We start from the raw sequence: 25,672 nt of genomic DNA, 5'->3' as shown, positions 1-25,672 counted from the left end.
GGGAACTTTCTAGGGTTGTGTCCAGCTGGTTTTGCTCAGAGTAGACCCATTGAAATCAGTGGCGTATGTAACCCAAGGTTGAACCATGAGACTCATCCTCACAAGAGGCAGTGATGGACAAATTCATGGAGGACCCAAAGATTATTCTGTTTCTTTGTTTTGAGACAAGTACAGTGGTACCTTGGATTACATACGCTTCAGGTTACATACACTTCAGGTTACAGACTCCCCTAACCCAGAAATAGTACCTCGGGGTAAGAACTTTGCATCAGGATGAGAACAGAAATCGTGCTCTGGCAGCGCGGCAGCAGCAGGAGGCCCCATTAGCTAAAGTGGTGCTTCAGGTCAAGAACAGTTTCGGGTTAAGAACGGACCTCCGGAATGAATTAAGTACTTAACCCGAGGTATCACTGTACACACAAACACTCACACCGGTTACTGCAGTTTACCGTATAAAAGGCGCCCTTTACACAATGACTTTCAATAAGGAGTACATGGGCCAGGAAGGTGTGTATGGGGTGGCGTGGGGGACAGTACTGACAACCATATTCAATACCTGTTGGCCTTTGGAAGCAAAAAATCTTGGGCCTTCTATTTTTGAATACAAAAAGTGAATTTTTGGGATGTGACTGGGATCTGTGGGAAAGCACAGCTGATTACCGTATTGGCCTGAATATAAGCCTCACTTTCCCCCCAAATTCTGACTGTGAAAAGTTAAAGTGCGGCTTATATTCATGACCATTTGATTAGTCAAACAGTGCCAAGAGCATGGCAAAGCGGCACCCACCCTGTACGTAGTCCCTCGCCTTCTTCCCCAAGGCCAGGAAGCGAGAGAGCGAGGAAGGGGAAAGGCCGCTGGCAACACAACATGGCTCGCACCCCCATTATGCAGCCAGGAGCCACGAGGAATGGAGTGGCTTCTTTTTCTCTCCACCCCCCTCCAATTTTAAAGGTGTGGCTTATATTCAGGCCAATACGGTATTATCCTCCTGGTTCCGTTCCAGTTTCTGTTTGGCTCATTCACTCTCCTGTCTCTTCTTCTCCTTTGGCTTCTAGTTCTTAAACCTGGCCTCCAATATCCTGAACTTTGTGACTTCCTCCATGCTGGACTCCAGGAATAATTTCATACGCAACTACCTGAGCGTCTCGCTGACAGAGCAGCACATGGCCACGCTGGCCTGCATCATCAAGGAAGTGGACAAGGACGGGATCAAAGGTTGGGGAGCAAGTCCTTTCTCTCTCCACCCCCTGCCATTCTAGCCTAGTGTCTTTGCTTGAGACCTTGGAGGGGAACTTTAGCTAGATCAGGGATGGGCAACCTTAGGCCTTCACAATCCTGCTTTGCATCCTCCTTGAATGGTTTTTTTCCCTGGCTGGAATGTCTACTTGAGCTCTGATGATGTTTCTGGCTTGCCTGGATGGAAGGTAGAGAAGGGCGTGTGTAAAAACTAGCCATCTCCAGCAAAGAAAAATTTACCTTCATTGCCCCACCCATTTTTGCCTCTGGCCCCGCCCACCACTGACATGTGGCCCCCAGAAAGTTACCCAGAGAGGAATGTGGCCCTTTGGTTGAATAAAAGGTTTCCCCACTCTTGAACTCGATGGATCACTGGCTTTGACATGGTCCAGCCAGCTTCATATTTTCATAGGGCATGTCCCTAGCTGTCTCTGAACCTGGCAGATATGATTTGATTGTTGTGAGGGCAGAATTGTACACAAGCAGGAGTCTTGCAGCTGCCCCTGGAAATGGCAGCCCTGCGTCTCCTCTACTGCTGGAGAAAGAGGGACATAGAGGGGGTGGCCATCTTTGGTGGCGTCTTTCGTCACTTGAAAGTTCTGGCTGAAGATCAAAGATGGACGAGTGTAATTGTAAGCAAAGGGTATCCTTCTGACACCACCTCAACTGAGAGGTTCCGTTTAGCTATGCCAGGTTTCTGTTTATTTTGTGTGAAGCGGTGGGATCCTGGGATAACCAGCTGACTCTGCCCTTTGTCGTAGGTACCACAGAGGAGGAGGAATTTGCTGCTGCACTGTATCACTTCAACCACTCCTTGGTGACCTCGGACCTCCAGTCCCCCACTTTGCAAGTGAGTCTTGCATTGCTTGTGGGGCGAGTAATAAGAAGGATCTAGGGCCCCCCCCCCACCTCTTAGGAAAGCCAGGGCCAGCAGTTTAGAAATTAGCATAGGGGAATGGTGGGGTGGTGTTAATGTCTGAAAATTTGATGGCCAAGTTGAATCTAGAACAGAGTTGTGGAGCCATCTGTGGCCGCCTGGGAACCATTGGACTCCTGATCACAGCAGCTAGCATGGTCCAGTGGTCAAGGACAATGATAGGAGCTCAGTGGTAGTACATCTGCTTTGCATGCAGAAGGTTGCAGGTTCAATCCACGGTATTTTAAAGATTCCATATAACACTCATTCCGTATTTGTAAGAACTGGATCTTTTAGTGTGGCAGCACCTACGTTTTGGAACTCCATGCTTCTTGATACTAGGCAGCTGCCTTTACCATACTAGTTTTGGCCTCTGCTAGAAACATTCTTGTTTAGACAAGCCTACCCAGTTGTTTGGGATGCGGGTGGCGCTGTGGGTTAAACCACAGAGCCTAGGACTTGCCGAACAGAAGGTCGGCGGTTCGAATCCCCGCAATGGGGTGAGCTCCCGTTGCTCGGTCCCTGCTCCTGCCAACCTAGCAGTTCGAAAGCACGTCAAAGTGCATGTAGATAAATAGGTATCGCTCCAGCGGGTGTTTCCGTGTGCTGCTCTGGTTCGCCAGAAGCAGCTTAGTCATGCTGGCCACATGACCCGGAAGCTGTACGCCAGCTCCCTCGGCCAATAAAGCGAGATGAGCGCCGCAACCCCAGAGTCGGTCACGACTGGACCTAATGGTCAGGGGGCCCTTTACCTTTACTTACCCAGTTGTTTAGAAAGTTGATGTGAGTTTTTAAAATCTGTTTTTAGGTTGTTGTCATTTTAACTTTCTTTAGTGTTAAATTATTGCTAGTTTTTCTTACTGATAGCTTGATTGTGCTACCTTTTTTGTAAACTGCTTTGAGGGTGGTGGTGGTTTGTTTTTAAAAATTGAGTGTATAAATTTTATGAAGTAAATAAAAAAACAACAACTCATGAGAGCCACTGTTGATCACTATAGTCAACACTGAGCTAGATGGTCTGGCTCAATATAAGGGAGCTTCATACATCCCCCAAATTGCTCCTCTATGCTGACAAGGAAGTCCTCTTTAGCAGCAGTTGTTTAGATTTTATTGAAGGACTTCATGCAGGCACTTGTTTTTCCCCTCTTGCCAGAGCACTCTCCTGCAGCAGCTGGGCGTGGCCCCTTTCTCCGAAGGCCCCTGGCCCCTTTACATCCACCCCCAGAGCTTGTCTGTCCTCTCTCGGCTCCTCCTCATCTGGCAGCACAAAGCGAGCACCCAAGGAGACCCTGACGTGCCCGAATGCCTGAAGGTTTGGGAGAGGTGAGCAAGGGGTTAAAGGAGAGCTGTAGTCAAGGCCTTGCTGAATAAGAAACAACGGGTCTCATCAACTAGTATCTCCCATGCCACCGTGTCCCTTATATATGTTAAGATTGGAGTCCTACTTCTTAAAACATGTTGGTAGACCTTAAAGCCCCTGCTTGGAAGTTCCACTGCCCTCAGACGTTCGGGTGCCATTCCAGGGGAGGGCAGTCCCAAAGCGATGGAATCTTCCCAAGTCAGCACCTTCCTTGTGTAGCTTTTGTCCCTTGCCAGAGTTGTACCTGGTGCTGTTGAGCTCCTTGCTTTGCTGTGACCCGTTCCCTGATTCTTCCCTTCCCCCCTTGGCAGGTTTGTGGGCACCCTGAAGCAGAATGCCATGCAGGGGACGCTCCCTGGCGACACTGAGGACCTGAACGTTGAGCACCTCCAGCTGCTCCTGCTGATCTTCCACAGCTTCTCCGAGAAAGGCCGCCGGTCGGTCTTGACCCTCTGCATCCAGACCATCCTGGAGCTGATGGCCAACCTGGATTCGCAGCTGAGCTGTGTCCCTCTCCTCCTGGCCCGCCTCCTCTTGGTCTTCGACTACCTGCTTCACCAATATTCAAAGGTTCCGGTGTACCTGTTCGAACAGGTGAGCACTGTGGATGGGTGTTGCTCCGCTGCTGGGTGCTTCATTCCTCAGGCCAGGGATTCTTTAATTTTGATTCCTGCATTGCGGCACATGGGTTGGGCTAGATGACCGTTGGGGGTCCCTTCCAGCTCTATAGTTCTGTGGTTCTGTGATGAGCGGCCAACCCTTACGTCATCCTTTGCTCCCCTCACATCTGTCCTCTCTCTGCTTGCCTTTTTAGGTGCAATACAACTTGCTCACCCCACCCATTGTTTGGGCTGGCGGGTCCCAGGATGGCAGTCGGCGAGCCTCTTCTCCCCTCTACCACGGGTTCAAGGAAGTGGAAGAGAACTGGGCCAAGCACTGCTCATCAGGTATGGTTTCCTTCGACAGTTAGTGGCATTCAAAAGGTTCCAAGCTTATTTTAGGACTTTTCCGAATGCAGCAAATCTTTTTTTTAAAAAAATTCACCATGGTGGTGGAGCTGATGAGTGTATCTTCTCTCTTCAGCTGAAAAGCCTCCACAAGAGTGGCTTTAAATACAATTGGTTTTCAATCTTGAGAAAACAACCCACATGGGGAAAGGGGGCAGGGAGGGAGTGGAGAGGGAAGAAAGGAACTTGGGCCGCCATTTTTAAGCAATTGTTTTGATAAAGATCAGCTAGCACAGTTCAGGAGGTGCCTGATGGAGCTGAGCTTTGGCAAAGCTGACAGCCCTGCTTCCCATCTCCTATTGAGGCAATCTGAGGCTTGTCCATTTTTGGAGCTTGGAGATGTATTTGATGCTTGGAGTTTCCATGCTGACTCTTCTCTCTCTCTCCCCGCCCCCACAATGCATGGCCAATCTGCAGTACAGGTGTTCCCCGCGCTTATGCACTATTGACCCACATCTAACCGCATATACGCATAGTGCTGGGAAATAAATAATTTGATTCAGACCAGGAAATGATGGGAGAGAACTGGAGAGTCTTCATGGCTCGTAAGGCAACCCTCCCTGGAGCCCAAAGAGAATGTCTGTAAGGGTGGAGGAAGCCTGGAAGAGACCAGAGGCACAGCAGCGGGGCTTTGTTTAGACTGCACAGTCTCCCTGCCTAACAGCTGATGGCGCATGGTAGCACAGCAGCGGCTGCTTTTCAGCACATCCTCCAGCCTCTAACTGGCCCCAGAGCTTCAATTCCAAATATCCAATTTGGATATTTTGGGATACAGTATTTTTGGTCTAGATGGGAGAGAGAGTGGCAGAGAGGGTGTTTAATGGGTGTTTAGATGATGTTCTCCACTATATGCAATTTCACATTAAATGCACGGAATCCAGGAGCGTAACCTTTATGTAAGTGGAAAGTTTCCTGTGTTTCCATTCTGGTTATGGAGGGAAGTTGCTTCCCCCCTTTTACAGCCTGCACCACTTACATGGACTTCCTGGCCACTTCGTGGCTGCTGCAGAGCTGCTTCAGAGTACCTGCTTCACAAAGCACTGCCAGGAATTTGCTGGGTAACCTTAGCTCTCTCCTCCCTCGTCTGCAGTAACGGGAATTGCATGGGCAATTGCAGGGTGGCTGGGTCACTTATGTCTTTGGCAGTGGTGTTTCTGTATTCTTTATTCCCTTTGGGGTGGCATTTGAAAGCCTAGCTGTCCTGGTTTCAAGGATCACTTACGTCTGTGTTCCCTTGGAGACAACTTAAAATAACCCAGTCCTTTGAATTGTTCTCTTTCTCCCAGATGCAGCCCCCCAACCCAGGTTCTACTGCATTCTCTCACCGGAAGCACCAGAGGACGATCTGAACCGCCTTGATAACACGGTACCTATAAGCATCTCCCATCCCTGTAGGACTTGAATTTTGCTACACTGGGCAAGGCTTCCTTGGTGATGTCCAGCAGTGTTTGGCAGCTGGCTTGGTACCAACTGCGGGCCCCAGTTGATCATTGCACGTACAACATACAAGACCTAAAGCTGTGTTCCCCAAACTTAGAATAGCTGCTTTTTCTCTTTTGAGGGTGTGGTCTTAACCCATGTGCCCCAGTGCCCTCTGTCTGCATGCAGAGGGTTGCAAGGCCAGCTGGCTAGCCCCAGCTGGGTCGTCTCCTTCCAGCTGTCCCGCTGCGAAGACCCATTGGCCTCTGCTCTGATGTAAATCAGCGACCCAGGCTTCAAAACCAGGGCACACTATGTCAGCAGAGCGAACTGCGCGCACAGAATAGGCGTGAGGCTTGTGGAAGCATACTACAACTACAGATTTATTAATCATAAATCAGGACAAAGAAACAAGTCGTCTCTCTCTTTGTCTTCTCAGAGAGACAGAGTCAAAAGCAAAAGCTATACACACAATGGATGTTTCCAGCAATCTGTGCTGGAATGTAAACAGACATGTGACATGCAACAGTTCCATGTCTGCTCCTTAAGGTGAAATGGAATATTCCCAACACCCTCTTCCCTATAAAAAAGCATTATTCAGAACAGTGGTTTGCACAATCCGCTAAGGAAGATAATAACACAATAAAATTCAAAACATTTACAGTTAATTAACAGTTAATTGCACATTTATTCAAAATCCAGTTAATTCAACAAATAACTTGATCCATCAATACCAGCTTTTCAAAGTCTTTTTATACCTCCTGTCCCTCACTGCCTCCCCCTTGCCTCTCAGCTCTCCCCATTTCCTCCTTTGGGACCCACTGGCCTAAAGGAAGGCATTTTTCCTGTGGGGGCAAAATTGTACTTTTAGCAGATCCTCTGAACCAGAGTGGCGAGTGGAGCAAAGCCACAGTGAAACAGTTTGGACTCCTCTCTGCTTCTCTTTCAGGTGTGCGAGGTCTTGTTTGCGAAGGCCACAAAATACGATGACCTGTACTCGGCCCTCACCTCGCTGCTGGCTGCTGGCTCCCAGTTTGACACCCTCCGAAGAAAGGAGAACAAAAATGTCACCGCACTGGTAAGGGCGCCCCTGGCTCCTGAGCCAGACTTTGATGTGGCTGTTCTTCTGCTGCCCTCTCCAGATAAACTTGAATTTGTTTCACTAGATGAATCTGGCAGGGAGCTCAGCTGCTGATCTGTCCACTAAGTCTATTGGCAGTGGTGGTTCATCTTTTGCACTGTGCAGTTTGCGGGTGGGGCAGGCGGCAGCAATGTGGCTCAGCTGTGGGACCTAGTGCAGCAGTGGAATAAGTAAAGATGGTCTCAAGTAGATGATAGAGGCGTGTTTGAGACTCTGGTCATTGAACTGGCATGATGATGAAGGTTCTGGGTTCCCTCATTTGCCCAAGACATGAAATTTGTATCAGAGGGAAGGGTCATGTACTATGGCTGCACATGTGTTCTGCTTGCAGAAAGTTTCTGGTTCAATCCCTGGCATTTCTGGAAGGTAGGGTTGGGAGAGACCTCTGCCTGTGAAACTTTGTAGAACCGCTGGCAGTCAGTATTGGCAAGGATGTTCTTGGCTGGACCGATGGGCCAACTCAATAGAAGGATGCTTCCTATGTCCTTCTGCAGGGCTTTCTACATCAATTAGGCTTCCCTGCCTTTGGCTTCCCTTTCAGTTTTAGCCCCTGAGGGTTGGACTGCTGTAACAGAACTGCAGCTAGCTAATTCTTTCTTGCTTCCTCTTTTGCTCAGGAGGCCTGTGCGCTTCAATACTACTTCTTGATCCTCTGGCGGATCCTGGGGATCTTGCCACCTTCCAAGAACTACATGAACCAGCTGGCGATGAACAGCCCTGAGATGAGCGAGTGTGACATCCTGCACACCCTGCGCTGGTCTTCCCGTCTGCGTATCCCCACATACGTCAGCTGGATCAAGGTAGCTGCTCTGCTTGGCCTGAGAACTTGAGGTTTTGTAGGTCGTCTAGATGGGATCGTCCCCATTTATCCCTGCTTGTCCACATCCAGTGATCCACTGTGTAGCATTGTTGTAATGGTTGTGTTCGCCACGTATTGCATTTTCCTTTCCTTGTAAGTCTTTGAGACTTTTTTGGTTTGTTGGAATTGACACATATAAATAAATACAGCTAAACCATGGTTTACTGTTACACCAAGGCAGACTTGTACTTCCCTCCTGCAATTGAGCCGTAAGAAGTCCTACTTTAGGATTATGTACAGCTTAGCTGTTATCTCCAAAGTCAAAACTGTCATTAATTATAACTATGGTTTGCTGAAACAAGGCAGCTAAATAAATCATAGTTATAAATAGGCTCCCAGCCTATAGCCTCTCAGAGTGGCTGGGGCAACCCATTCAGATGGGCGGGGTGCAAATAAATTGTTGTTGTTGTTTTAGCAAACTATAGCTAAGATTAGCCACAGCTTGTTGGATTTTGGTTGTTTCCTCAAGCTGCTGTTAAGCAACAGCTGTTCAGTTACAAAACAAGAATATCCTCCTTCCCCCAGCAACAGGATGAACACCTAAAATAGCCACTGCCCCCATACATGGAACGGCAAAAAAAATATTTCCCTGGTGCTGAAAAGTTGACAATGTTGGCGCCAGCCAATCTTAGGTGTGGGAGAGTGTTTCAGAGATGGAACAATAATAACACAATACAGTGGTACCTCGGGTTACATACGCTTCAGGTTACAGACTCTGCTAACCCAGAAATAGTCCCTCGGGTTAAGAACTTTGCTTCAGGATGAGAACAGAAATTGCACGGCGGCACGGCAGCAGTGGGAGGCCCCATTAGTTAAAGTGGTGCCTCAGAACAGTTTCAGGTTAAGAACGGACCTCCGGAACGAATTAAGTACGTAACCAGAGGTACCACTCTAATGCTTAAGCGTTGTGGTCAAACACAGCCACTCTCTGTTCTCATGGGCTGCTGAGACCCCGGAAGCTACCCATTTGATTCCCTATGGCATGCACTTTTCATGAAATCACCTTTCAGCGTAAGAGATGCTGCAGGCCTATTGCAGTTCTCCTTCCCACGGTGTATTGTATCTTTTTGTTTTCTCCTCCTTTCGCTTAGGATCACCTTGTTAAGCAGGGCATGAAATCTGAACACGCCACGTCTCTCGTTGAGCTGACCTCGGTCAAGTGCAGCTGTGTGAAGTACGACGTGGAAATAGCAGAGGAGTACTTTGCCAGACAGGTGTGTGTTGAGGTGGATAGAACTAGTGGCGGCAGCTGGATTTTTGCTCTGATGCAATGCAGAGGGTAGTGAGAGGACTTAGATACACGAGAACGTATTGAACATCCTGGATCAGTGCAATGGCCTGTGTATCCCAGCCTCCTGTTCTCATAGTGGCCAACCAGGTGCCTGTGGCAAACTTGCAAGCAGGACCCAAGCACAAGAGCACTTTTGCCCTCTGTGGTTTTCCAGCAGCATCCAGCTGTGGTGGCAGAACATAGCCACCATACTAGGAGCCACTGATATCCATATCCTCTCTCGTTAATTGGTCCAATCCTCTTTTTTTAAAGCCATCCAATTTGGCAGCCATCTCTGCCTCCTATGGGAGGGAGTTCTGTTGTTTAACTATGCACTGGGTTAACAAGTCCTTTTGTCTGTCCTGAATCTTCCATGGAGGGTAACAATAATAATAGAACGACCTGGCAATATCCAGATGTTTCAGACATCTTTTTGAATGAAACTTGCCCAGCACAAGTCAGAATGTGGGGTGGAGGACCCAGATTCCCGATCCTATCTTGCCTGTGAAACTCATTTGGGTAATTTCAGGCAAGTCTCTCTTAACCTACCGTACTATTGCAGGGTTCTATTTTGAGAATAAACCAAGTTGGCTCCATGCAAGCCACCCCAAACCTGCTAGGAGGGAATGTTTGGGATCCAAAGGTTCTCAGTAAAAATAACCGCTGCCATTCTTTCCAAAGATCTCCTCGTTCTGTGGGATCGACTGCACCACCATCCTTAGGCTGCACGAGATCCCCAGCTTGCAGTCGATTTATACCCTGGACGCCGCCATTTCCAAGGTCCAGGTCTCCCTTGACGAGCACTTCTCCAAGCTGGCCGCTGAGACCGACCCCCACAAGTCGTCTGAGATCACAAAGAACTTGCTCCCGGCTACCTTGCAGCTGATCGACACCTATGCCACCTTCACCAGGTAAGTGGGCTACATCATATTCCTGGAAGGGTTGTCTTAGAACAGGGTTTCTCCAACTTGGGTCTCCAGCTGGTTTTGGACTACAGTTCCTATCATCCCTGATCACTGGTCCTGGTAGCTAGGGATGATGGGAGTTGTAGTTCAAAAACAGCTAGAGATCCAAGTTGGGGAAACCCTGCCTTAGAACATAAGAAGAGCCCTGCCTAATCGGCCCAAGGGCCCATCTGTAGAAATCTGTGTTCGACCGAGCGACTCCCGAGCTCCGACGATAATGAACGACCTGAGCCTCTGATAAGGCTCCAGGCACATCCCCCATTCAGCAGAGAATCAAAGCAGCACGTGGAAGTGATAAGATTTATGGCTACATCGCTATGCTTTATTTTCTGTGGCTACGCAGACAGAAAAGAAATCATCCTCTCTCTGTGAGAGCAGAGAGCAACTGAACACAAACAAAAGAACAGGAAACCAGTAACATCACATCCGTCTCCAATCTCCTGTGAGACTTCCAACAGTATGGAATCCCAGGAATGTAAATAGAGTCCTGTGACTCCAAGCAGTGCACAGTGGCAACACACAGAAACCAAACCATCTACTCCAGCAGCCTGTTTTCACAACAGCTAACCAGATGCCCATTAAGGGAAGCCCTTAAGGAAGTCCTGAATGCAGCAACCCACTCTTCACACCTGTGATTCCCAGCAGCTGATATTCAGTAGTGTTACTGCCTCCAACAGTGGAGATGGAGCATATCCTTAGCCTTCATTTTTCATTTCACTTTTAATTTGTTTACTGCCTTTCTATATTGATACAAGCAAGGCAGTTTTCAAGCCGTAGACAAAAGCACAATTCGCAACACAAAAGCACATCTCCTATACCACTCTGATCCAGTGCAAATAAGTCATAATAAAAATATGACTTTAAAATAAGCAACTTATATCAAATAAAGTCATGTTCAATGATCAATTTAGAATAAGATATTGCACTATAAAATTAACTCTTGGAATATCAGCAAATAATAGCGAAACAGAAATTCACACTCAGTAATTACAGGAAATAATTACTAGACGATAGTCAACAGCAAAGTCATAATACATAAAAGACAATGTTAAAAGATCGAACTCCTCCACGAATTTATCCGATCCTGTTTTAAAGCCATCCAAGTTGGAGGCCATCACTGTCTCCTGTGGGAGGGAGTTCCACAGTTTTGAAAATGCCTGCCCTGAATTGTCCAGCTTTCAGCTTCTTCAGGTGGCCTGGAGTATTTTGAGAGAGGGAGATATCTTTTCTCAGAGACCCCCAAAAGTCTGAATCGGGAACTCCCAACCTCCCCTTCCCTGTCCCTGGTGCAGGTCTTACTTACTGCAGAGCCTCTCGGAAGAAGGCGCTTCTGAGAACAAGCCCACAGAGGAGAAGCTACAGGGCTATGCAGCCGTCCTGGCTATCGGCTCCAGCCGATGCAAATCCAACACTTTAGGTAAGCTGTTTTTTGCCCTCCTTCCCTGGTGTGGCTTCACCGCTGTGATTGCATTCCCAGATGATGTTACGGCTCCTCCGTATGTAGAGCACATGCATTCAAAATGTCCTGGATTCAGTCTCCAGCATCTCCACTTGGTTGGGGGAGGGGGCGAGCGGGCAGCTGAGCTTGGAGCCTCTCCAACTCCATGAAGTTCCTGGGTGGAGTTTGAGTTCGTGCCCTGAAAGCGTGTCTCTGTTTGCCGGTCTGTGGAGCAGGGCCAGCCCTCGTCCAGAACTTGCCTGCAGCTGTGCAATCTTTGTGCGAATCATGGAACAACATCCACACCAATGAATTCCCAAACATTGGCTCATGGGTAAGTCCAATTTTATAAATATTATTATTATTGTTTATTTTCTGGCTGCAGTGGCAAAGGGCTACATATTTTTTTTCCTATTTGCTACCCGCGACGGGGTGAGCTCCCATTGCTCGGTCCCTGCTCCTGCCAACCTAGCAGTTCGAAAGCACGTGAAAGTGCAAGTAGATAAATAGGTACTGCTCCGGCAGGAAGGTACCGTATTTTTTGCTCTATAAGACTCACTTTTTCCTTCCTAAAAAGTAAGGGGAAATGTGTGTGCGTCTTATGGAGCAAATGCAGGCTGCGCAGCTATCCCAGAAGCCAGAACAGCAAGAGGGATTGCTGCTTTCACTGCGCAGCGATCCCTCTTGCTGTTCTGGATTCTGAGATTCAGAATATATTTTTTTCTTGTTTTCCTCTAAAAACTAGGTGCATCTTGTGGTCTGGTGCGTCGTATAGAGCAAAAAATACGGTAAATGGTGTTTCCGTGCACTGCTCTGGTTCGCCAGAAGCGGCTTAGTCATGCTGGCCACATGAGCTAGAAGCTGTACGCCGGCTCCCACGGCCAATAAAGCGAGATGAGCGCCGCAACCCCAGAGTCGGCCACAACTGGACCTAATGGTCAGGGGTCCCTTTACCTTTATATTTATATACTGCCTTTTCCTCCAAGGAGCTCCAAGTGGTGTATACAGATCTCCCCTTCCCCATTTCATCCTCACAAAAACCCTGTGGGGTAGGTTGCTGAGAGATGGTGACTGGCCTAAGGTCACCCAGTGAGCTTCATGGCGGAGAGGTGATTTGAACCCTGGTCTCTCAAGTCCCAGTCCGAGGATAACAACTTGGTTGTTGGGAAAAGGAAGCAGCTCACACTGGCTGCTTCACCTTCTCACATGTTCCTCTCCTTCCTCCTTGTCCCCATTCAGTGGACCTTTACAGTGGTGAGCTCTCCTCTCTGCCCACTAGATGGCAGGCTCATCCGCTGGTTTAATCTCCTCTTCTGCTTAACACTGTTGGGATACTGCCGGGGAGACGGCGGCATTTGTCAGGCCCCAGCTGGCTCCAGCCACCGGCAGGCAGCCGGGCAATCTCCAGTACAGCATCAGTCAGCGACACGAGCCTCAGATACGGTTAGAGACTCGGCACGCTCTTATCAGCAGAGTGAATAAATCCTCACAACGGAAGTGGCGGACAGAGACATGTTTGAGCATTTTTTACAGCAATTTATTCAGCATAGTTCAGGAACACAGGAAAAACATGTCTGCTTCCCTTCGTCTCCAAGCAAACAGCAGTAAAGCAAAAGCAATATACAAACGGAAGTTCCCACAGACTGTGCTGGAAGTAAACAGGCATGTGACACACAACAGTCATGCCTGTTCCCTTTTAAGGTGGAAAGGAACTATATCCTAACAAACACATCTCTCAAGCTAGCTATGAGGTCTCTTTCTTCAAGAAAATCTTTAATAAAAATACATTTAAAAAAAACAACTCAGCAGAGCACTACCAATTTATTTTTTTTAAGCTGGCTATGAGGTCTCTCTCTCTAGGAGGTGAAGGGGGAAAAGGTGCTTAAAACTTAACTTGACCAACCCCCCAAAAGCAGCTGTGGGACAGCTATCCTTAAAGCAAAACCTTGCCTTATGGTGTGATAAGAACCATAAGATGAGCCTCTACATCAGGCCAGTGGCCCATTTAGTGAAGCATCCTGTTTCACAGTGGCCAACCAGACGCCTCAATGGGGGAGTCCCCCCCGAGCAGGATCCACACACAAAACCACCCTCCCTTCTACAGTTTCCAGTGACTGGTATTCAGAAGCAAGACTTTCTCTATACATGGAGGCAGATTGTAGCCATTGAAGTGGAAGCCTTTTGTGTCTTCTTCATACGGCTGCAGCTGATGGCCATAAAAGAATAATAATAATAATAAATAATAAATTTTATTTATATCCCGCCCTCCCCAGCCGAAGCTGGGCTCAGGGCGGCTAACAACAATCAAAATAATCCAACATTCTAAAAAGAAGCAGCTTTCTCACCTGTATTTTCACCCACCCAAATCTGGATTTTGAAACACTCCCCTGGGCTGTTTAGGGCTGTAGCCAACTAAGTCCTACTCGGAGTAGACCCATTGAAATGAATGGACATGCCTGACATAGGACCGTTCGTTTCAGTGGATCTCCTCTGCATAGCCCAATGCTGGGTACAACCCCTTAAATTTTATACACCCTGGGAGTCAAGTTTTCCGTGGTACAGTGGTACCTCGGTTTACAGACACTTCAGGTTATAGACTCCACTAACCCAGAAATAGTACCTCGGGTTAAGAACTTTGCTTCAGGATGAGAACAGAAATTGTGTGGTGGCGGCCTGGTGCCCCAGGTTAAGAACAGTTTCACGTTAACAACGGACCTCCAGAATGAATTAAGTTCTTAACCCGAGGTACCACTGTATTGTATTTATTTGCTGATTTTTTAAAAAAACGTTTTCTTGCATATTTTACTCACTCTTAATTGTGCACTCTAAATAGCCCTGGAATAAATATTAAATGAAGAGGGTATATAGGAAATGTATTTAAAAAACAAAAGCGAATGAGTTGGAGCTAACTCAGTTTTACTCAGAGTAGACACTCTGAAATGAATGGACCTGGGAGAGGCATGTTAATTAATTTAGTGGACCTACTGTGAGGAGGACTAGCATTGGATGCTCTTTTGCTTGCTTCTAGCGCAACGCTTTTGCCAACGACACGATCCCAGCGGAGAGCTACATCAGCGCGGTGCAAGCCGCCCACCTCGGCACCCTCTGCAGCCAGAGCCTTCCCCTTGCGGCCTCCTTGAAGCGGACCCTCCTCTCCTTGGTCAGGCTCACTGGTGACCTCATTGTGTAAGCGGAAATGTGTTTGGTTCACAGACAGCCCCTCTTTCATCTAGACCAATGGGTATCACTTTGGGGTGGGCCATCTGTCTGTCTGTCTGAGTACTGAGTGGCAGCAGCTCCCCAGACGGGACATTTCCTAGCCCTACCCGGAGATACCATTGCAGATCCTTTTCTACTGAGCTAGGGCTCTTCCCTTACACCAGTGGTTCTCAACCTGTGGGTCGCCAGATGTTGTTGGACTACAACTCCCATCATCCCTGAGCTCTGGCCTTGCTAGCTAGGGGTGATGGGAGTTGTAGTTCAACAACATCAGGCGACCCACAGGTTGAGAAAGGCTGCCTTGGACGAAGGAACACAGAACACTGCCTTGTACCAAGTAAGACCATTGGTCCCATCTAGTCAGTATTGTTTGTACAGACTAGAAGCAGCTCCCCTAGGTTTTAGAAAGGTGGTTTTTCCAGCCCTAGCTAGAGATCTGACGGGATTGAAATGGGGACCTGCCTGCAAAGCAGGTGCTCCTTTATTGAGCTACGGGCCCCTTCCTCATCAGCCTTTTGAATGCTCTATTTTCCTTCCCTCCCTCCACGTCCAGCTGGTCAGATGAACTGAACCCGCCCCAGGTCATCCGCACACTGCTTCCCCTTCTCCTGGAGACCAGCACGGAGAGCGTAGCGGAGATCAGCAGCAACTCCCTCGAGAGGATCCTGGGCCCAGCGGAATCGGACGAGTTCCTGTCACGCGTCTATGAGAAATTGATCATGGGCTGTTACAACATCCTGGCCAATCACTCTGACCCCAACAGGTATGGATTCTTTCACAGCCCTAAATGCCTTGAACAATAAGAAGAGTCTGCTGGATGAGGCCCATCTAGTCCAGCATCCTGTTCTCGCAGTGCTCAACCAATGGGAAGATGAAAAGCAGGATTTGAGCACAAGAGCACACTCCCTCCTGAGGTTTCCAGTAACTATTACTCAGAAGCATTGCTGCCACCGACTGTGGAAGCAGAGCAGAGCCACCAGGCTAGTAGCCATAAAATGCCATCTCCTTGGTCTTGTGTGAATTTGATTTGTCCTCTTTTAAAGCCATCTAGTTTGGTGGCTGTTGCTTAAATATATGCCCGGTTCTTTCCCTGGAGGCAATGCAATGTCCTCCGTTGCTTGCATTCTTTTCCAAAGCGCTTTTATACTGTTTCAGCAGAGCAAAACCCTTGTGCAGATAAATTTAAATATAACACGTGTAGCTGTTTCTGTACAGCTGAACCACAGAACTGGTCTTAGCTGGGTCTCTTCTGCAGGCTCCTTGTTGTTCTGCTGATTCACTAAAAAGGTGGGGCCCTATTGCCCCTCTTCCCTCAGAGGGAATGCAGCTCATGAGATAAGAAGGCCCCGAAAGGCCTTGAGCATTTCTAAGCAACTAACATAGAATTGTAGAGTTGGGAAGGGACCCCACGGGTCATCCCGTCCAACCCCCTGAAAGAAAACCTGCTGCGGCTTTAATCTAACATGGCTATCACACCCTCTCGCAGGAGCGACTTCCATAGTTTAACTCTGTGCTGTATAAAGGAGGACTTCTGGGTTTTCCACAGGCATTTGATTGACAACTGTGAAAAGAGGATGTTGGACTAGATAGGCCGTTGGCCTGATTACGTTTTTAAACTGAACTGCCATGGCTGCAGTGGGTTCCTCCCATTAACACAAGTGGATAACCAATGCTGCCCTCCCCACTGTTAAAAATGTGTCCCGTGCTTGGTAAGACTTAATCTCTAGGTAAAGTTTCCATCTCTGGAAAAACAATTTCCCCTTCCCTTAGTGGCCTTGATGAATCCATCTTGGAAGAATGTCTGCAGCATCTGGAAAAGCAACTGGAAAGCAGCCAGGCCCGGAAAGCGATGGAAGAGTTTTTTTCCGAGAGGTGAGCATGGCCATCCTCCTCCCTGTTACCTCCGCATTTCTGACATGCCCTTCTGCTCAGGTGCTGCCGAGCTCCTGACTCCTGTGCAGCTTGGCCAGGTGACCAAGGATGATGGGAGTTGTAGTTCAACAGGGGTCCCAGCTATGTCACCCTCTGCCAACTTGGTGCCCTTCAGATATTTTGAATGACAACTCCCTGTATACACTGGGGCTGAATGGGAGTTGTCCCAAAACATCAGGAGGTTTATGGAGGCTGGGAGATGTGCTAAGAGCCTAAGCAAATGTCCATCTAGTTTTGAAAGGTGTCCAGACAGATGCCTCTAAGAAAAGTGAAAGCGGAGGAACGGAGGCCAAAGCTTTTTCCCCTGTTTATTTACTTTTTTACTTACTTATTAATAAAAATAGACTGCTTTTCATAAGAGAAAACCAGAGTGGTTTACAAAAACCACATGAAAAACCATATATAAATCCTAAGATCAGAAATAAGCTGTTATGGAGAGATTCTTAATCACCTGCATAGGCCTGACAGAATAGAAAAGTTTTCAGCAGGCATGAAATGAAAGGCACCTGCACTGAAGGCTCTGTATCATTGTTGTCAAATGAGCCCCTCCAACTCTGGGAATGACCCAAGGATGCTCCCTGCAGGTGGTCTCAGCGACTGAGCTGGAATTTAAGGGCTCAGGCAGTCCCTGAGGCACTCTGGACCAAAGTTGGTCAGGGCTTTGTAAATTAATACAAGGACCTAAATCCCATATATCTGCTATTCTAAGTTATGCTGTCTCCAAACATGGCGGTTCCATTTTGCCATCAAAGGGGCTTAATGGCATGTAGTGTGGGGAGGACAGACTGCAAATTCCAACATTTTCTCAGGCTCGTGACACTTAACGTAAGCTGTGTGGCTACCAGCTATCTTGTCTAATGCCTTCTATCCAATGTTCCTTTTGAACCAGTGGAGAACTGGTGCAGATCATGATGGCGACGGCCAACGAAAGCCTTTCGGCGAAGTTCTGCAACAGGGTCCTGAAGTTCTTCACCAAGCTCTTCCAGCTGAGTGAGTGGTCCTGCTCGGTCCTGCTTTGTGGCTATACTTTTGACTTGTACAGGAATAATAAACTCTTTGCTGCATTTAATGATTGCTACATTGTGCAGAACGTTGGCGAGGTGTTTGCTTTAACACGGTTGCTGGTGCATGGGCCCGGTTCCATCTGAAACCTTCCCCTTCCCTCAGCTACTACTGAGGCTGTTGGATGGATGGAGGGGAGGGATGGAGGGAAGCTACCGCCAGCCCCAGTTGCGTCAGATCATGTGAAAAACCCTTATCTCCATTCCTCCTTGTGGGATAACATCCTTCTCTTTTCCTCTCCCCTTTTGTGGCTGCCCAAATTCAAGGAACAAGGCAGCTGTTTCTGAATTTCTACAGCTCTCTTTTATAGACACACTGTTGCTTTGCAAAAATCTCTTGAAACTGGGTCTGCAAAATAAGCTCGCAGACATCTACCAGATTTCCTCTGCAAACTCATCAGATAACTCACAAAATGCAGGTGATCTTAGCCTGCAGTATATGGCTAGAGCAGTGCTTCTCAAAATTGGGTCTCTAGCTATTGCTGGACTACATCGCCCACCATTGCTGAACACTGGTCCTTCTTGCCAGGGATGATAGGAGTTGTAGTCCAACGACAGCTGGTGGCTCCACTGGGATAGAGCGTTCTCTCTCTTTCTTTCTCCCCCACCCCCGGTAAAATAAGTGCTAGTGAGCCCTTGGGGAAACTGCCTTAGGAGCAGAGGAAGGTGCCTGATACAGTGAGTCAGACTGTTGGACCACTTGTCTCACTATTGTCTGCAGTGGCTGGCAGCAGCTGTCCAGGCCTTCAGACAGGGAGTCTTTCCCCAGCCCTTTCCCAAGGTGACGCGGATTGAACCTGGGATCTTATCCATACAATCTCTGCCCCCGAACCTCTTGGCTTTCCGTGGAGGTTGCTGGTTGCTCAGTTCCACCTTCTTTTTCTCTGCCTCTTTTAGCTGAGAAGAGCCCCAACCCCAGCCTCCTGCGCCTGTGCGGCTCCTTGGCCCAGCTGGCATGCGTGGAGCCTGTGCGCCTCCAGGCCTGGCTGACCCGGATGACCACCTCACCCCCGAAAGAGTCTGACCAGCTGGAGGTGGTGCAGGAGAACAGGCAGCTGCTCCAGCTGCTGACAACCTACATTGTCCGAGAGAACAGGTAGGTGGATCGGCCCCATCCAGGTGGGGAGCTTCTAGTTTCTAGCCACATGGGAAGCTGCTTTATATGGAATCAGACCATTGGTCTATCTAGCTCAGTACTCTCTGCACCAGTGGTTCCCAAAGTGGGCAATACTGCCCCCTGAGGAAGGGGGTGGAATTACCTAGGAGGGCTCTAAGAGGCAGAGGAGTTGGTGATGCAAGACTCCTGCTAAGCGACTTTAAATTGGGGAAATGGTGCCACTTCCGCAGGCTTATCCATCACATTAAGTAGTTACGGACAACGAAGTAGTTAGTAAGTGTCATATCGGAGGCTCTTGCAGCTAGCAGACTTTGAAAAGCTGGTATCACTGGATCAGGTTCATCAGTTTGCTGGATTGATTAACCTGAATAGCTTTGATTGGATTTGGAATGCATGTGCAGTTAATTGAGCTTCATAGCAGGTCGTGCAAACCACTATTCTGAATGATCCTTTTTGTAGGGCGTGGGGCGCTGGGGATGAGTACATGGAACCAAGGAGGTGCTGGGGCCCTGAAAACAGTTCAGGAGCCAGTGATTCATACACTGACTGGCAGTGGCTCTCCTGGGTTTCAGAGCAGATTCCCAGCTCTACCTGGAGATGCAGCCGGCGATTGGAGCCGGGACCGTCCGCATTCAAAGCAGCCACTCTGCCGTTGAGCGGCTGCCCTCCCCCATAGCCTCCCGAATCCCTGTTTCGATTCAAGTGGTTACAAGCAGCAAGTTACAAGTGCTTCCCTGCAGTAAGTAAATGACTTGATCTCGGTGTGATGGACCACTACTGTCTTGCCTTTCCAGCCAAGTCGGGGAAGGCGCCTGCACTGTCCTCCTGAGCACCCTGATCCCGATGGCCACGGAAATGCTGGCAAATGGTGATGGAACCGGCTTTCCTGAGCTGATGGTAGTCATGGCCACCCTGGCCAGTGCCGGTCAAGGGGCGGGGCACCTCCAGCTTCACAGTGCCGCCGTCGATTGGCTGAGCAGATGGTAAGAAGGGTGGTGGGAAGTGTCTTGTCTTGTGTGTCGGCCTCTCCCTCTCCCCCTCTCCTGAACAGAAATGGCTTAAGGTGGTTGGATGGTTTGTATTGAGATGCAAAGGCGTTTGCCTGTCCATAGCCTGGGGAGGTGAACTGAGCCACTGGGGCAGGGTGTGCCTTCTTTCTTTCTTTCTTTCTTTCTTTCTTTTAATTTTCAAGACTTAATTATCATTATGAATAACGATCTGGTAGGAAATACATAAGAAGAAAATGGGGGGGGGCAGCGGTAACAAAACAACAACCAGGGTTCGTAGCCTTTGCATCATAAAATAAAGTACGTTTGCAAGAGACTGTACTTTGAATTAGATGTTACGACAAAAACCGACCTGACACAGAAAGAGTACAGAGCTAAGATTATGAATTCCGAATGATGCTGCCATATTTCATTGGAACTTGCCGTCCCCGTGATCGGATTGGAGATCCAATATTCTAGGCCAATTGTCTGCCATGTTCCCCGCCAACCACTCTTTTTATCTCACGCTGTTCTAGCAAGAAATACTTGTCTCAGAAGAATGTCGTTGAGAAAATGAATGCCAACGTCATGCATGGAAAGGTAACGGCTCTCTTTGCTGAAGGGGCATGTGCAGTTAATTCCCTTGTGGTCTTGTAGATCAGGCAGCACCAAGGGGGAGCCAGGGAAGAAGGCAATATGGAGCCTCCTTCCTGAACACAAGGGTGATCCGTCCCTGCATAGAGAATCTTGTGCTCAGTCTGTCATGGTGACTTTTGCCCAACATTTGAGGGAAGCATTGTGGTCTCTGGCATTCTACTCTGGGAGTCTACCCTGGTGGATGCGGTCCAGAGAAACCCAGCTTTGCTTTGTGCAGTTCAGTAGAATTGGCTTGGGAGGTATATCTGAATCCTTGCCATGGCAGGGAGCTGCCATATACTGAGTTAGACTGTTGGTCCACCTAGTTCAGTATGGTCCGCACTGACCGGCAGCAGCTCTCCAGGGTTTCAGGCAGGGGACATTTCCAGCCCTACGTGGAGATGCCTTTGTGGGTTAAACCCGGGGTGGAGAGAAGACTTCTTCTTGGAACAAGGGGCATATTCCAGCCAGGCAAAAGCACTTGGGGAGGGTGTGCTTGGTGGAGAATCCCAGGGGGCAGAACAGAGAGGCCCACAGGCCTGAGTCTCTCAGGAGAGTCAATGCTACAGCCTGACTGTCACGTTGCAGCAGAATTTAGTAGAAAAGGCCTCTATCTGTGTGACTGAATGCCTCCTCCTCTTACCTCTTGCAGCATGTGACTATCCTGGAATGCACCTGCCATATCGTCTCCTACCTGGCTGATGTCACCAATGCCCTTAGCCAGACCGGCGGGCAGGGCCCCAGCCACCTCTCAGTCGATGGGGAGGAGCGGGCCATCGAGGTGGACTCGGACTGGGTGGAGGAGCTGGCTGTGGAGGAGGAGGACTCCCAAGCCGAAGACTCGGTAGGTGGCCTGAGACTCCCTTGGCAAACTGGTCTAGCAAAGTGGTGAGACCACTGTGTTCTACGAAAAGGTTTATGAAGACAAAACACTAAATTGTAAAAGGCCCCTTACATTTAAGGCTTCCTTTTTTGCCTTTGCGTGAGGCTAACTCGGATTGGTTGAATTTAAATTTAGAAGGGCTCTTAATCTTCCAAAACCAACGGATGTGATGGTAAAACTGTGCCCATACTGTACAATTTTCAAGTACCACATGCATGAATCCATGAATGAAGGCTGTTTCATATATATTTTTACAAATATCTTGCAGTGCAGAAAAGTAGGGCATTTGGGAGAAGGTGGCTCTGGTTTAGCCTTCTCCTGGAGTTTCTGCTAGTCTACATGCAGAGATTTCATCACTTTTTTAAAAATAAAGGAGCATTCAACCAAGTGAATTACCTACAGATCTGATACCTCTTCAGCTGGTTGTGAATACAAAGCCGTTGTGTTGACACTGGTCTGAAGAAAGACTGTGTAGCTTTCCAGCTAAAAGTCCCTTTCCTCTCCTCTCTGGTGTGTGTATGTGTGTAGGATGAGGACTCGCTCTGCAACAAACTTTGTACGTTTACCATCACTCAGAAAGAATTCATGAACCAACACTGGTGAGTCACCCTTGATTTCGAAATTTGAGTTGCGGGGCTTCTCTGTGGTCACCTGTTGTCTTGTGGCATTTGTCAGCCTGATAGCCCTGTCCTGGTGACCCCGGGTGGGGGGAAGTGCCCATTGCTGTGCTGGTCATCCAGCAGCCAGTCATCATGCAAACACAACCGAAATAAAAACCCTTTCTCTGCAGGTACCACTGCCACACCTGCAAGATGGTCGACGGCGTCGGGGTCTGCACCGTTTGTGCGAAGGTTTGCCACAAGGACCACGAGATCTCGTACGCCAAGTACGGCTCTTTCTTTTGCGACTGTGGGGCAAAGGAGGACGGCAGCTGCCTGGTACGCTTCTCTGGTGATCGGGGGTGTTGCGATCTGTGGGGTGTTGTTGGTGGCAGCCCAGGCGGCACGCTGCAGGGGTGAAGCCACGTGCCGTGTGTGAGCCTGACCACACGGAAATCCTGCTCCTGATTTTGCAGGCCTTGGTGAAGAGGACGCCCAGCAGCGGCATGAGCTCCACCATGAAGGAGTCTGCCTTCCAGAGCGAGACCCGCGTCTCTGAGAGTGTCGTCCGGCACTCCAGCACCTCCCCCACGGACAAATCCAAGACCTCCATCAACGACGGGCGGGGAGGGTCTGATGAGGAGAAGCCCAAGAAGAGCAGCCTGTGCCGGAACGTGGAGGGCTGTCGGGAACAGCTGCAGTCCCAGGTATGGCCCTGCTGGGCTGAAGGCCTCTCTCTTCAAGGGAGGAGCCTGGTGGCGCCATGGGGAAATTGGGGGGCACCTGCCCCTTGAGATCAGGGACATAGGAAACTCCCTTAGGCCGAGTTAGGGCAATTGGTCCAACCAGTTCAGTATTGTCTACACTGACTGGCAGCAGCTCTCCAGGCTTTCAGGCAGGGAGTGTTTCCCCAGCCTTTCCTGGATTGAACCGTAAGCCTTCTGCATGCAAAGCAGGTGCTCTGCCACTGAGCTTCCCCTAAATAAAGTAAGAGTCTAGTCCTCATGGTTCAGAATGAACCCTTAGTCCATCTAGCTCGCTGGCAGTGGCTCTCCAAGGTTTCAGCCAAGAGTCTTTCCTGGTTAGGGTCGGGGATTTAACCTGGGACCTTCAACATGCAAGGCAGATATTCTTACCATTGAACCATAAAGGTAAAGGTAAAGGGACCCCTGACCATTAGGTCCAGTTGTGGCCGACTCTGGGGTTGTGGCTCTCATCTCGCTTTATTTGCCAAGGGAGCTGGCGTACAGCTTCCGGGTTATGTGGCCAGCATGACTAAGCCGCTTCTGGCGAACCAGAGCAGCGCACGGAAATGCCGTCTACCTTCCCACCGGAGTATTTATCTACTTGCACTTTGACGTGCTTTCGAACTGCTAGGTTGGCAGGAGCAGGGACCGAGCAATGGGAGCTCACCCCGTTTCAGGGATTTGAACCGCCGACCTTCTGATCGGCAAGTCCTAGGCTCTGTGGTGTAACCCACAGTGCCACTCCCGTCCCCCACAGACCCATATCCCTTCCCTATTGTTTACTTGATTTGCTGCCAGAGCCCTTGTGAAGCAAGGAGGCCACTAAGGCTGTTTCCTTTTCTCTCCCCACCCCCCACCAATCTTGCTGCAGGCCAACTTCTCCTTTGCTCCTCTGGTGCTGGACATGCTGAACTTCCTCATGGAAGCCATCCAGGTCAACTTCCAGCAGGCCTCTGCCATGGGCAGCAGCAGCCGAGCCCAGCAGGCCCTCAGCGAGCTCCACACCTTGGACAAGACGGTGGAAATGACTGATCAGTTGATGGTAAGAACCTTTTGGTTTCCTTTGAAGCACACAGGGCAGCAGCTCCTCAATAGTCTTCCCTTCTCCAGAGGGACCCCAGGAGCCCATCCCCAGTGGCCAGCTCACCTCCTTTCACTCCAATTGGCTCCAATCAGCAGGGGCCCTGCTGCAGAGATAGTAGCACGTCTTTGATCCCCACCCCACTCTGCCGACAGCCCCAGACCACTACACATCTGAACACAGGAGGTGGCATTCACTCTTTACTTTCATGCTTTACATAAGAACATAAGAGCTGATCACAAGAGCACTCTCCCCTCTTGGGGTTTCCAGCAACTGGTATTTGAAAGCATTGCCGCTCCCTGCTGTGAGGCAGAGTATAGTCATCATGGCTAGTTGCCATTGGTACCCCTCTTCTCCATGAATTTGTGCCACATGAATAAGTCCTATTTTTTATCTGTTCCTCATCTCCCAGCGTTCAGCTTCATGGGCTGTTCACATATTCTAGTGTTCTGAGAGAGGGAGAAAAAACTTTTTGCTATCCACTTTACACCTCGCTGCTTAAGGCTCTGACTTCAGCCTTGGCAGGGCTTCAGACGCACTTCTGCCATAGCGGGGAGGAAGCAGAGTTCATCGTTATGACTTCTGCCCAGTATTAAGCGTGAACAGAGACTCCTCCTTCCTTTGGCGTGGCGCCGCTCACAGGCTTGGCCTCTTCTGTGCTCTTCCCACTTCCCCAGGTGCCAACTCTTGGCTCCCAAGAAGGTGCCTTTGAGAATGTCCGCATGAACTACAGTGGGGACCAGGGCCAGACCATCCGGCAGCTGATCAGCGCCCATGTACTGCGGCGAGTGGCCATGTGCGTGCTTTCCTCGCCTCATGGGCGCCGCCAGCATCTGGCCGTCAGCCATGAGAAGGGCAAGGTGAGTCTAGACGGAGCAGGGAAACATCTACATTTGGGGCAGTCACCTGCAATGTGTGTGTGCGCATTTTAAAAATCAATACGTTTTATTTAATCTTCCACATAGCATATTACACTATGAATGACGCTCGTCTTACCCAGTAGACTCGCTGAAATGAGGAAAACAAAATTAGTCCTGTCCAACTTCAGTGGGTCTGCTGTGAGGAGGGTTAGTCTTTGATACGGCTCCATAAGCTTCTTCCATCAGAGAGCCAGCATATGGTGTGGTGTTTAAGAGTGTTGGTCTAGGACAGGGGTCAGCAAGCCTTTTTGGTCCACCGTCCCTCAGGCCATGTGGTGGGCCGGACTATATTTTGAAGGAAAAAATGAACGAATTCCTATGCCCCACAAATAACTCAGACATGCACTTTAAATAAAAGGACACCTTCTACTCATGTAAAAACACCAGGCAGGCCCCACAAATAACCCAGAGATGCATTTTAAATAAAAGGACACATTCTACTCATGTAAAAACACATTGATTCCTGGACCGTCTGCAGGCCGGATTGAGAAGGCGATTGGGCCGCGTCTGGCCCACGGGCCTTAGGTTGCCTACCCCTGGTCTAGGACCTGGGAGATCAGGGTTCAAATCCCCAGTAGGCTGAGGCTTTCTGGGTGACTTTGGGCCAGTAATGGTCTCTTAGCCTAAACTAGCTTGCATACTTCTTGTGGGAATTGAATGAGGAGATGGAGAACCAGGTACGCCACTTTGAGTTCCTGGAGAAAAGGTGAGATATAAATGCAATAAATAAATAACTATTAAGTTCAAAATACGTTAGAGTATTAATATTCTTACGTTTGATTATATATATGCATAATAAAATAGCTTGTTGGTGCCATATATCATTACTTAGCAGTTCATCCTTCTACAGAGATAAAGAACTATCTGGTCTGTAAATGCA

At 49.0% G+C, this 25,672-nt stretch overlaps 1 protein-coding gene across 8 annotated transcripts in view; it reads left to right on the top strand.

The window, feature by feature from the left end:
* Window positions 1-25,672, top strand: part of UBR4 (ubiquitin protein ligase E3 component n-recognin 4) — a 141,382-nt gene that overhangs the window by 16,728 nt on the left and 98,982 nt on the right. For all 8 annotated transcript variants that reach the window (XM_053401007.1, XM_053401005.1, XM_053401001.1 and 5 more), the window contains exons 16-40: window positions 1,057-1,216; window positions 1,999-2,087; window positions 3,307-3,476; window positions 3,825-4,107; window positions 4,328-4,460; window positions 5,807-5,886; window positions 6,889-7,017; window positions 7,698-7,880; window positions 9,031-9,153; window positions 9,891-10,120; window positions 11,467-11,591; window positions 11,849-11,946; window positions 14,641-14,798; window positions 15,385-15,594; window positions 16,602-16,703; window positions 17,653-17,753; window positions 18,722-18,920; window positions 19,736-19,924; window positions 20,464-20,527; window positions 21,216-21,407; window positions 21,975-22,045; window positions 22,237-22,384; window positions 22,522-22,752; window positions 23,663-23,833; window positions 24,550-24,732. In XM_053401007.1, the coding sequence (XP_053256982.1) occupies window positions 1,057-1,216; window positions 1,999-2,087; window positions 3,307-3,476; window positions 3,825-4,107; window positions 4,328-4,460; window positions 5,807-5,886; window positions 6,889-7,017; window positions 7,698-7,880; window positions 9,031-9,153; window positions 9,891-10,120; window positions 11,467-11,591; window positions 11,849-11,946; window positions 14,641-14,798; window positions 15,385-15,594; window positions 16,602-16,703; window positions 17,653-17,753; window positions 18,722-18,920; window positions 19,736-19,924; window positions 20,464-20,527; window positions 21,216-21,407; window positions 21,975-22,045; window positions 22,237-22,384; window positions 22,522-22,752; window positions 23,663-23,833; window positions 24,550-24,732 (3,822 nt within the window). The remainder of the gene's footprint in view (window positions 1-1,056; window positions 1,217-1,998; window positions 2,088-3,306; window positions 3,477-3,824; window positions 4,108-4,327; window positions 4,461-5,806; window positions 5,887-6,888; window positions 7,018-7,697; window positions 7,881-9,030; window positions 9,154-9,890; window positions 10,121-11,466; window positions 11,592-11,848; window positions 11,947-14,640; window positions 14,799-15,384; window positions 15,595-16,601; window positions 16,704-17,652; window positions 17,754-18,721; window positions 18,921-19,735; window positions 19,925-20,463; window positions 20,528-21,215; window positions 21,408-21,974; window positions 22,046-22,236; window positions 22,385-22,521; window positions 22,753-23,662; window positions 23,834-24,549; window positions 24,733-25,672) is intronic.

This window comes from Podarcis raffonei, chromosome 8, assembly GCF_027172205.1.
Source record: "Podarcis raffonei isolate rPodRaf1 chromosome 8, rPodRaf1.pri, whole genome shotgun sequence".
Classification (NCBI taxonomy): Eukaryota; Metazoa; Chordata; class Lepidosauria; order Squamata; family Lacertidae; genus Podarcis; species Podarcis raffonei.
The sequence above is the reverse complement of the archived record's forward strand: the minus strand, read 5'-3'. Positions and strand labels throughout refer to the sequence as shown.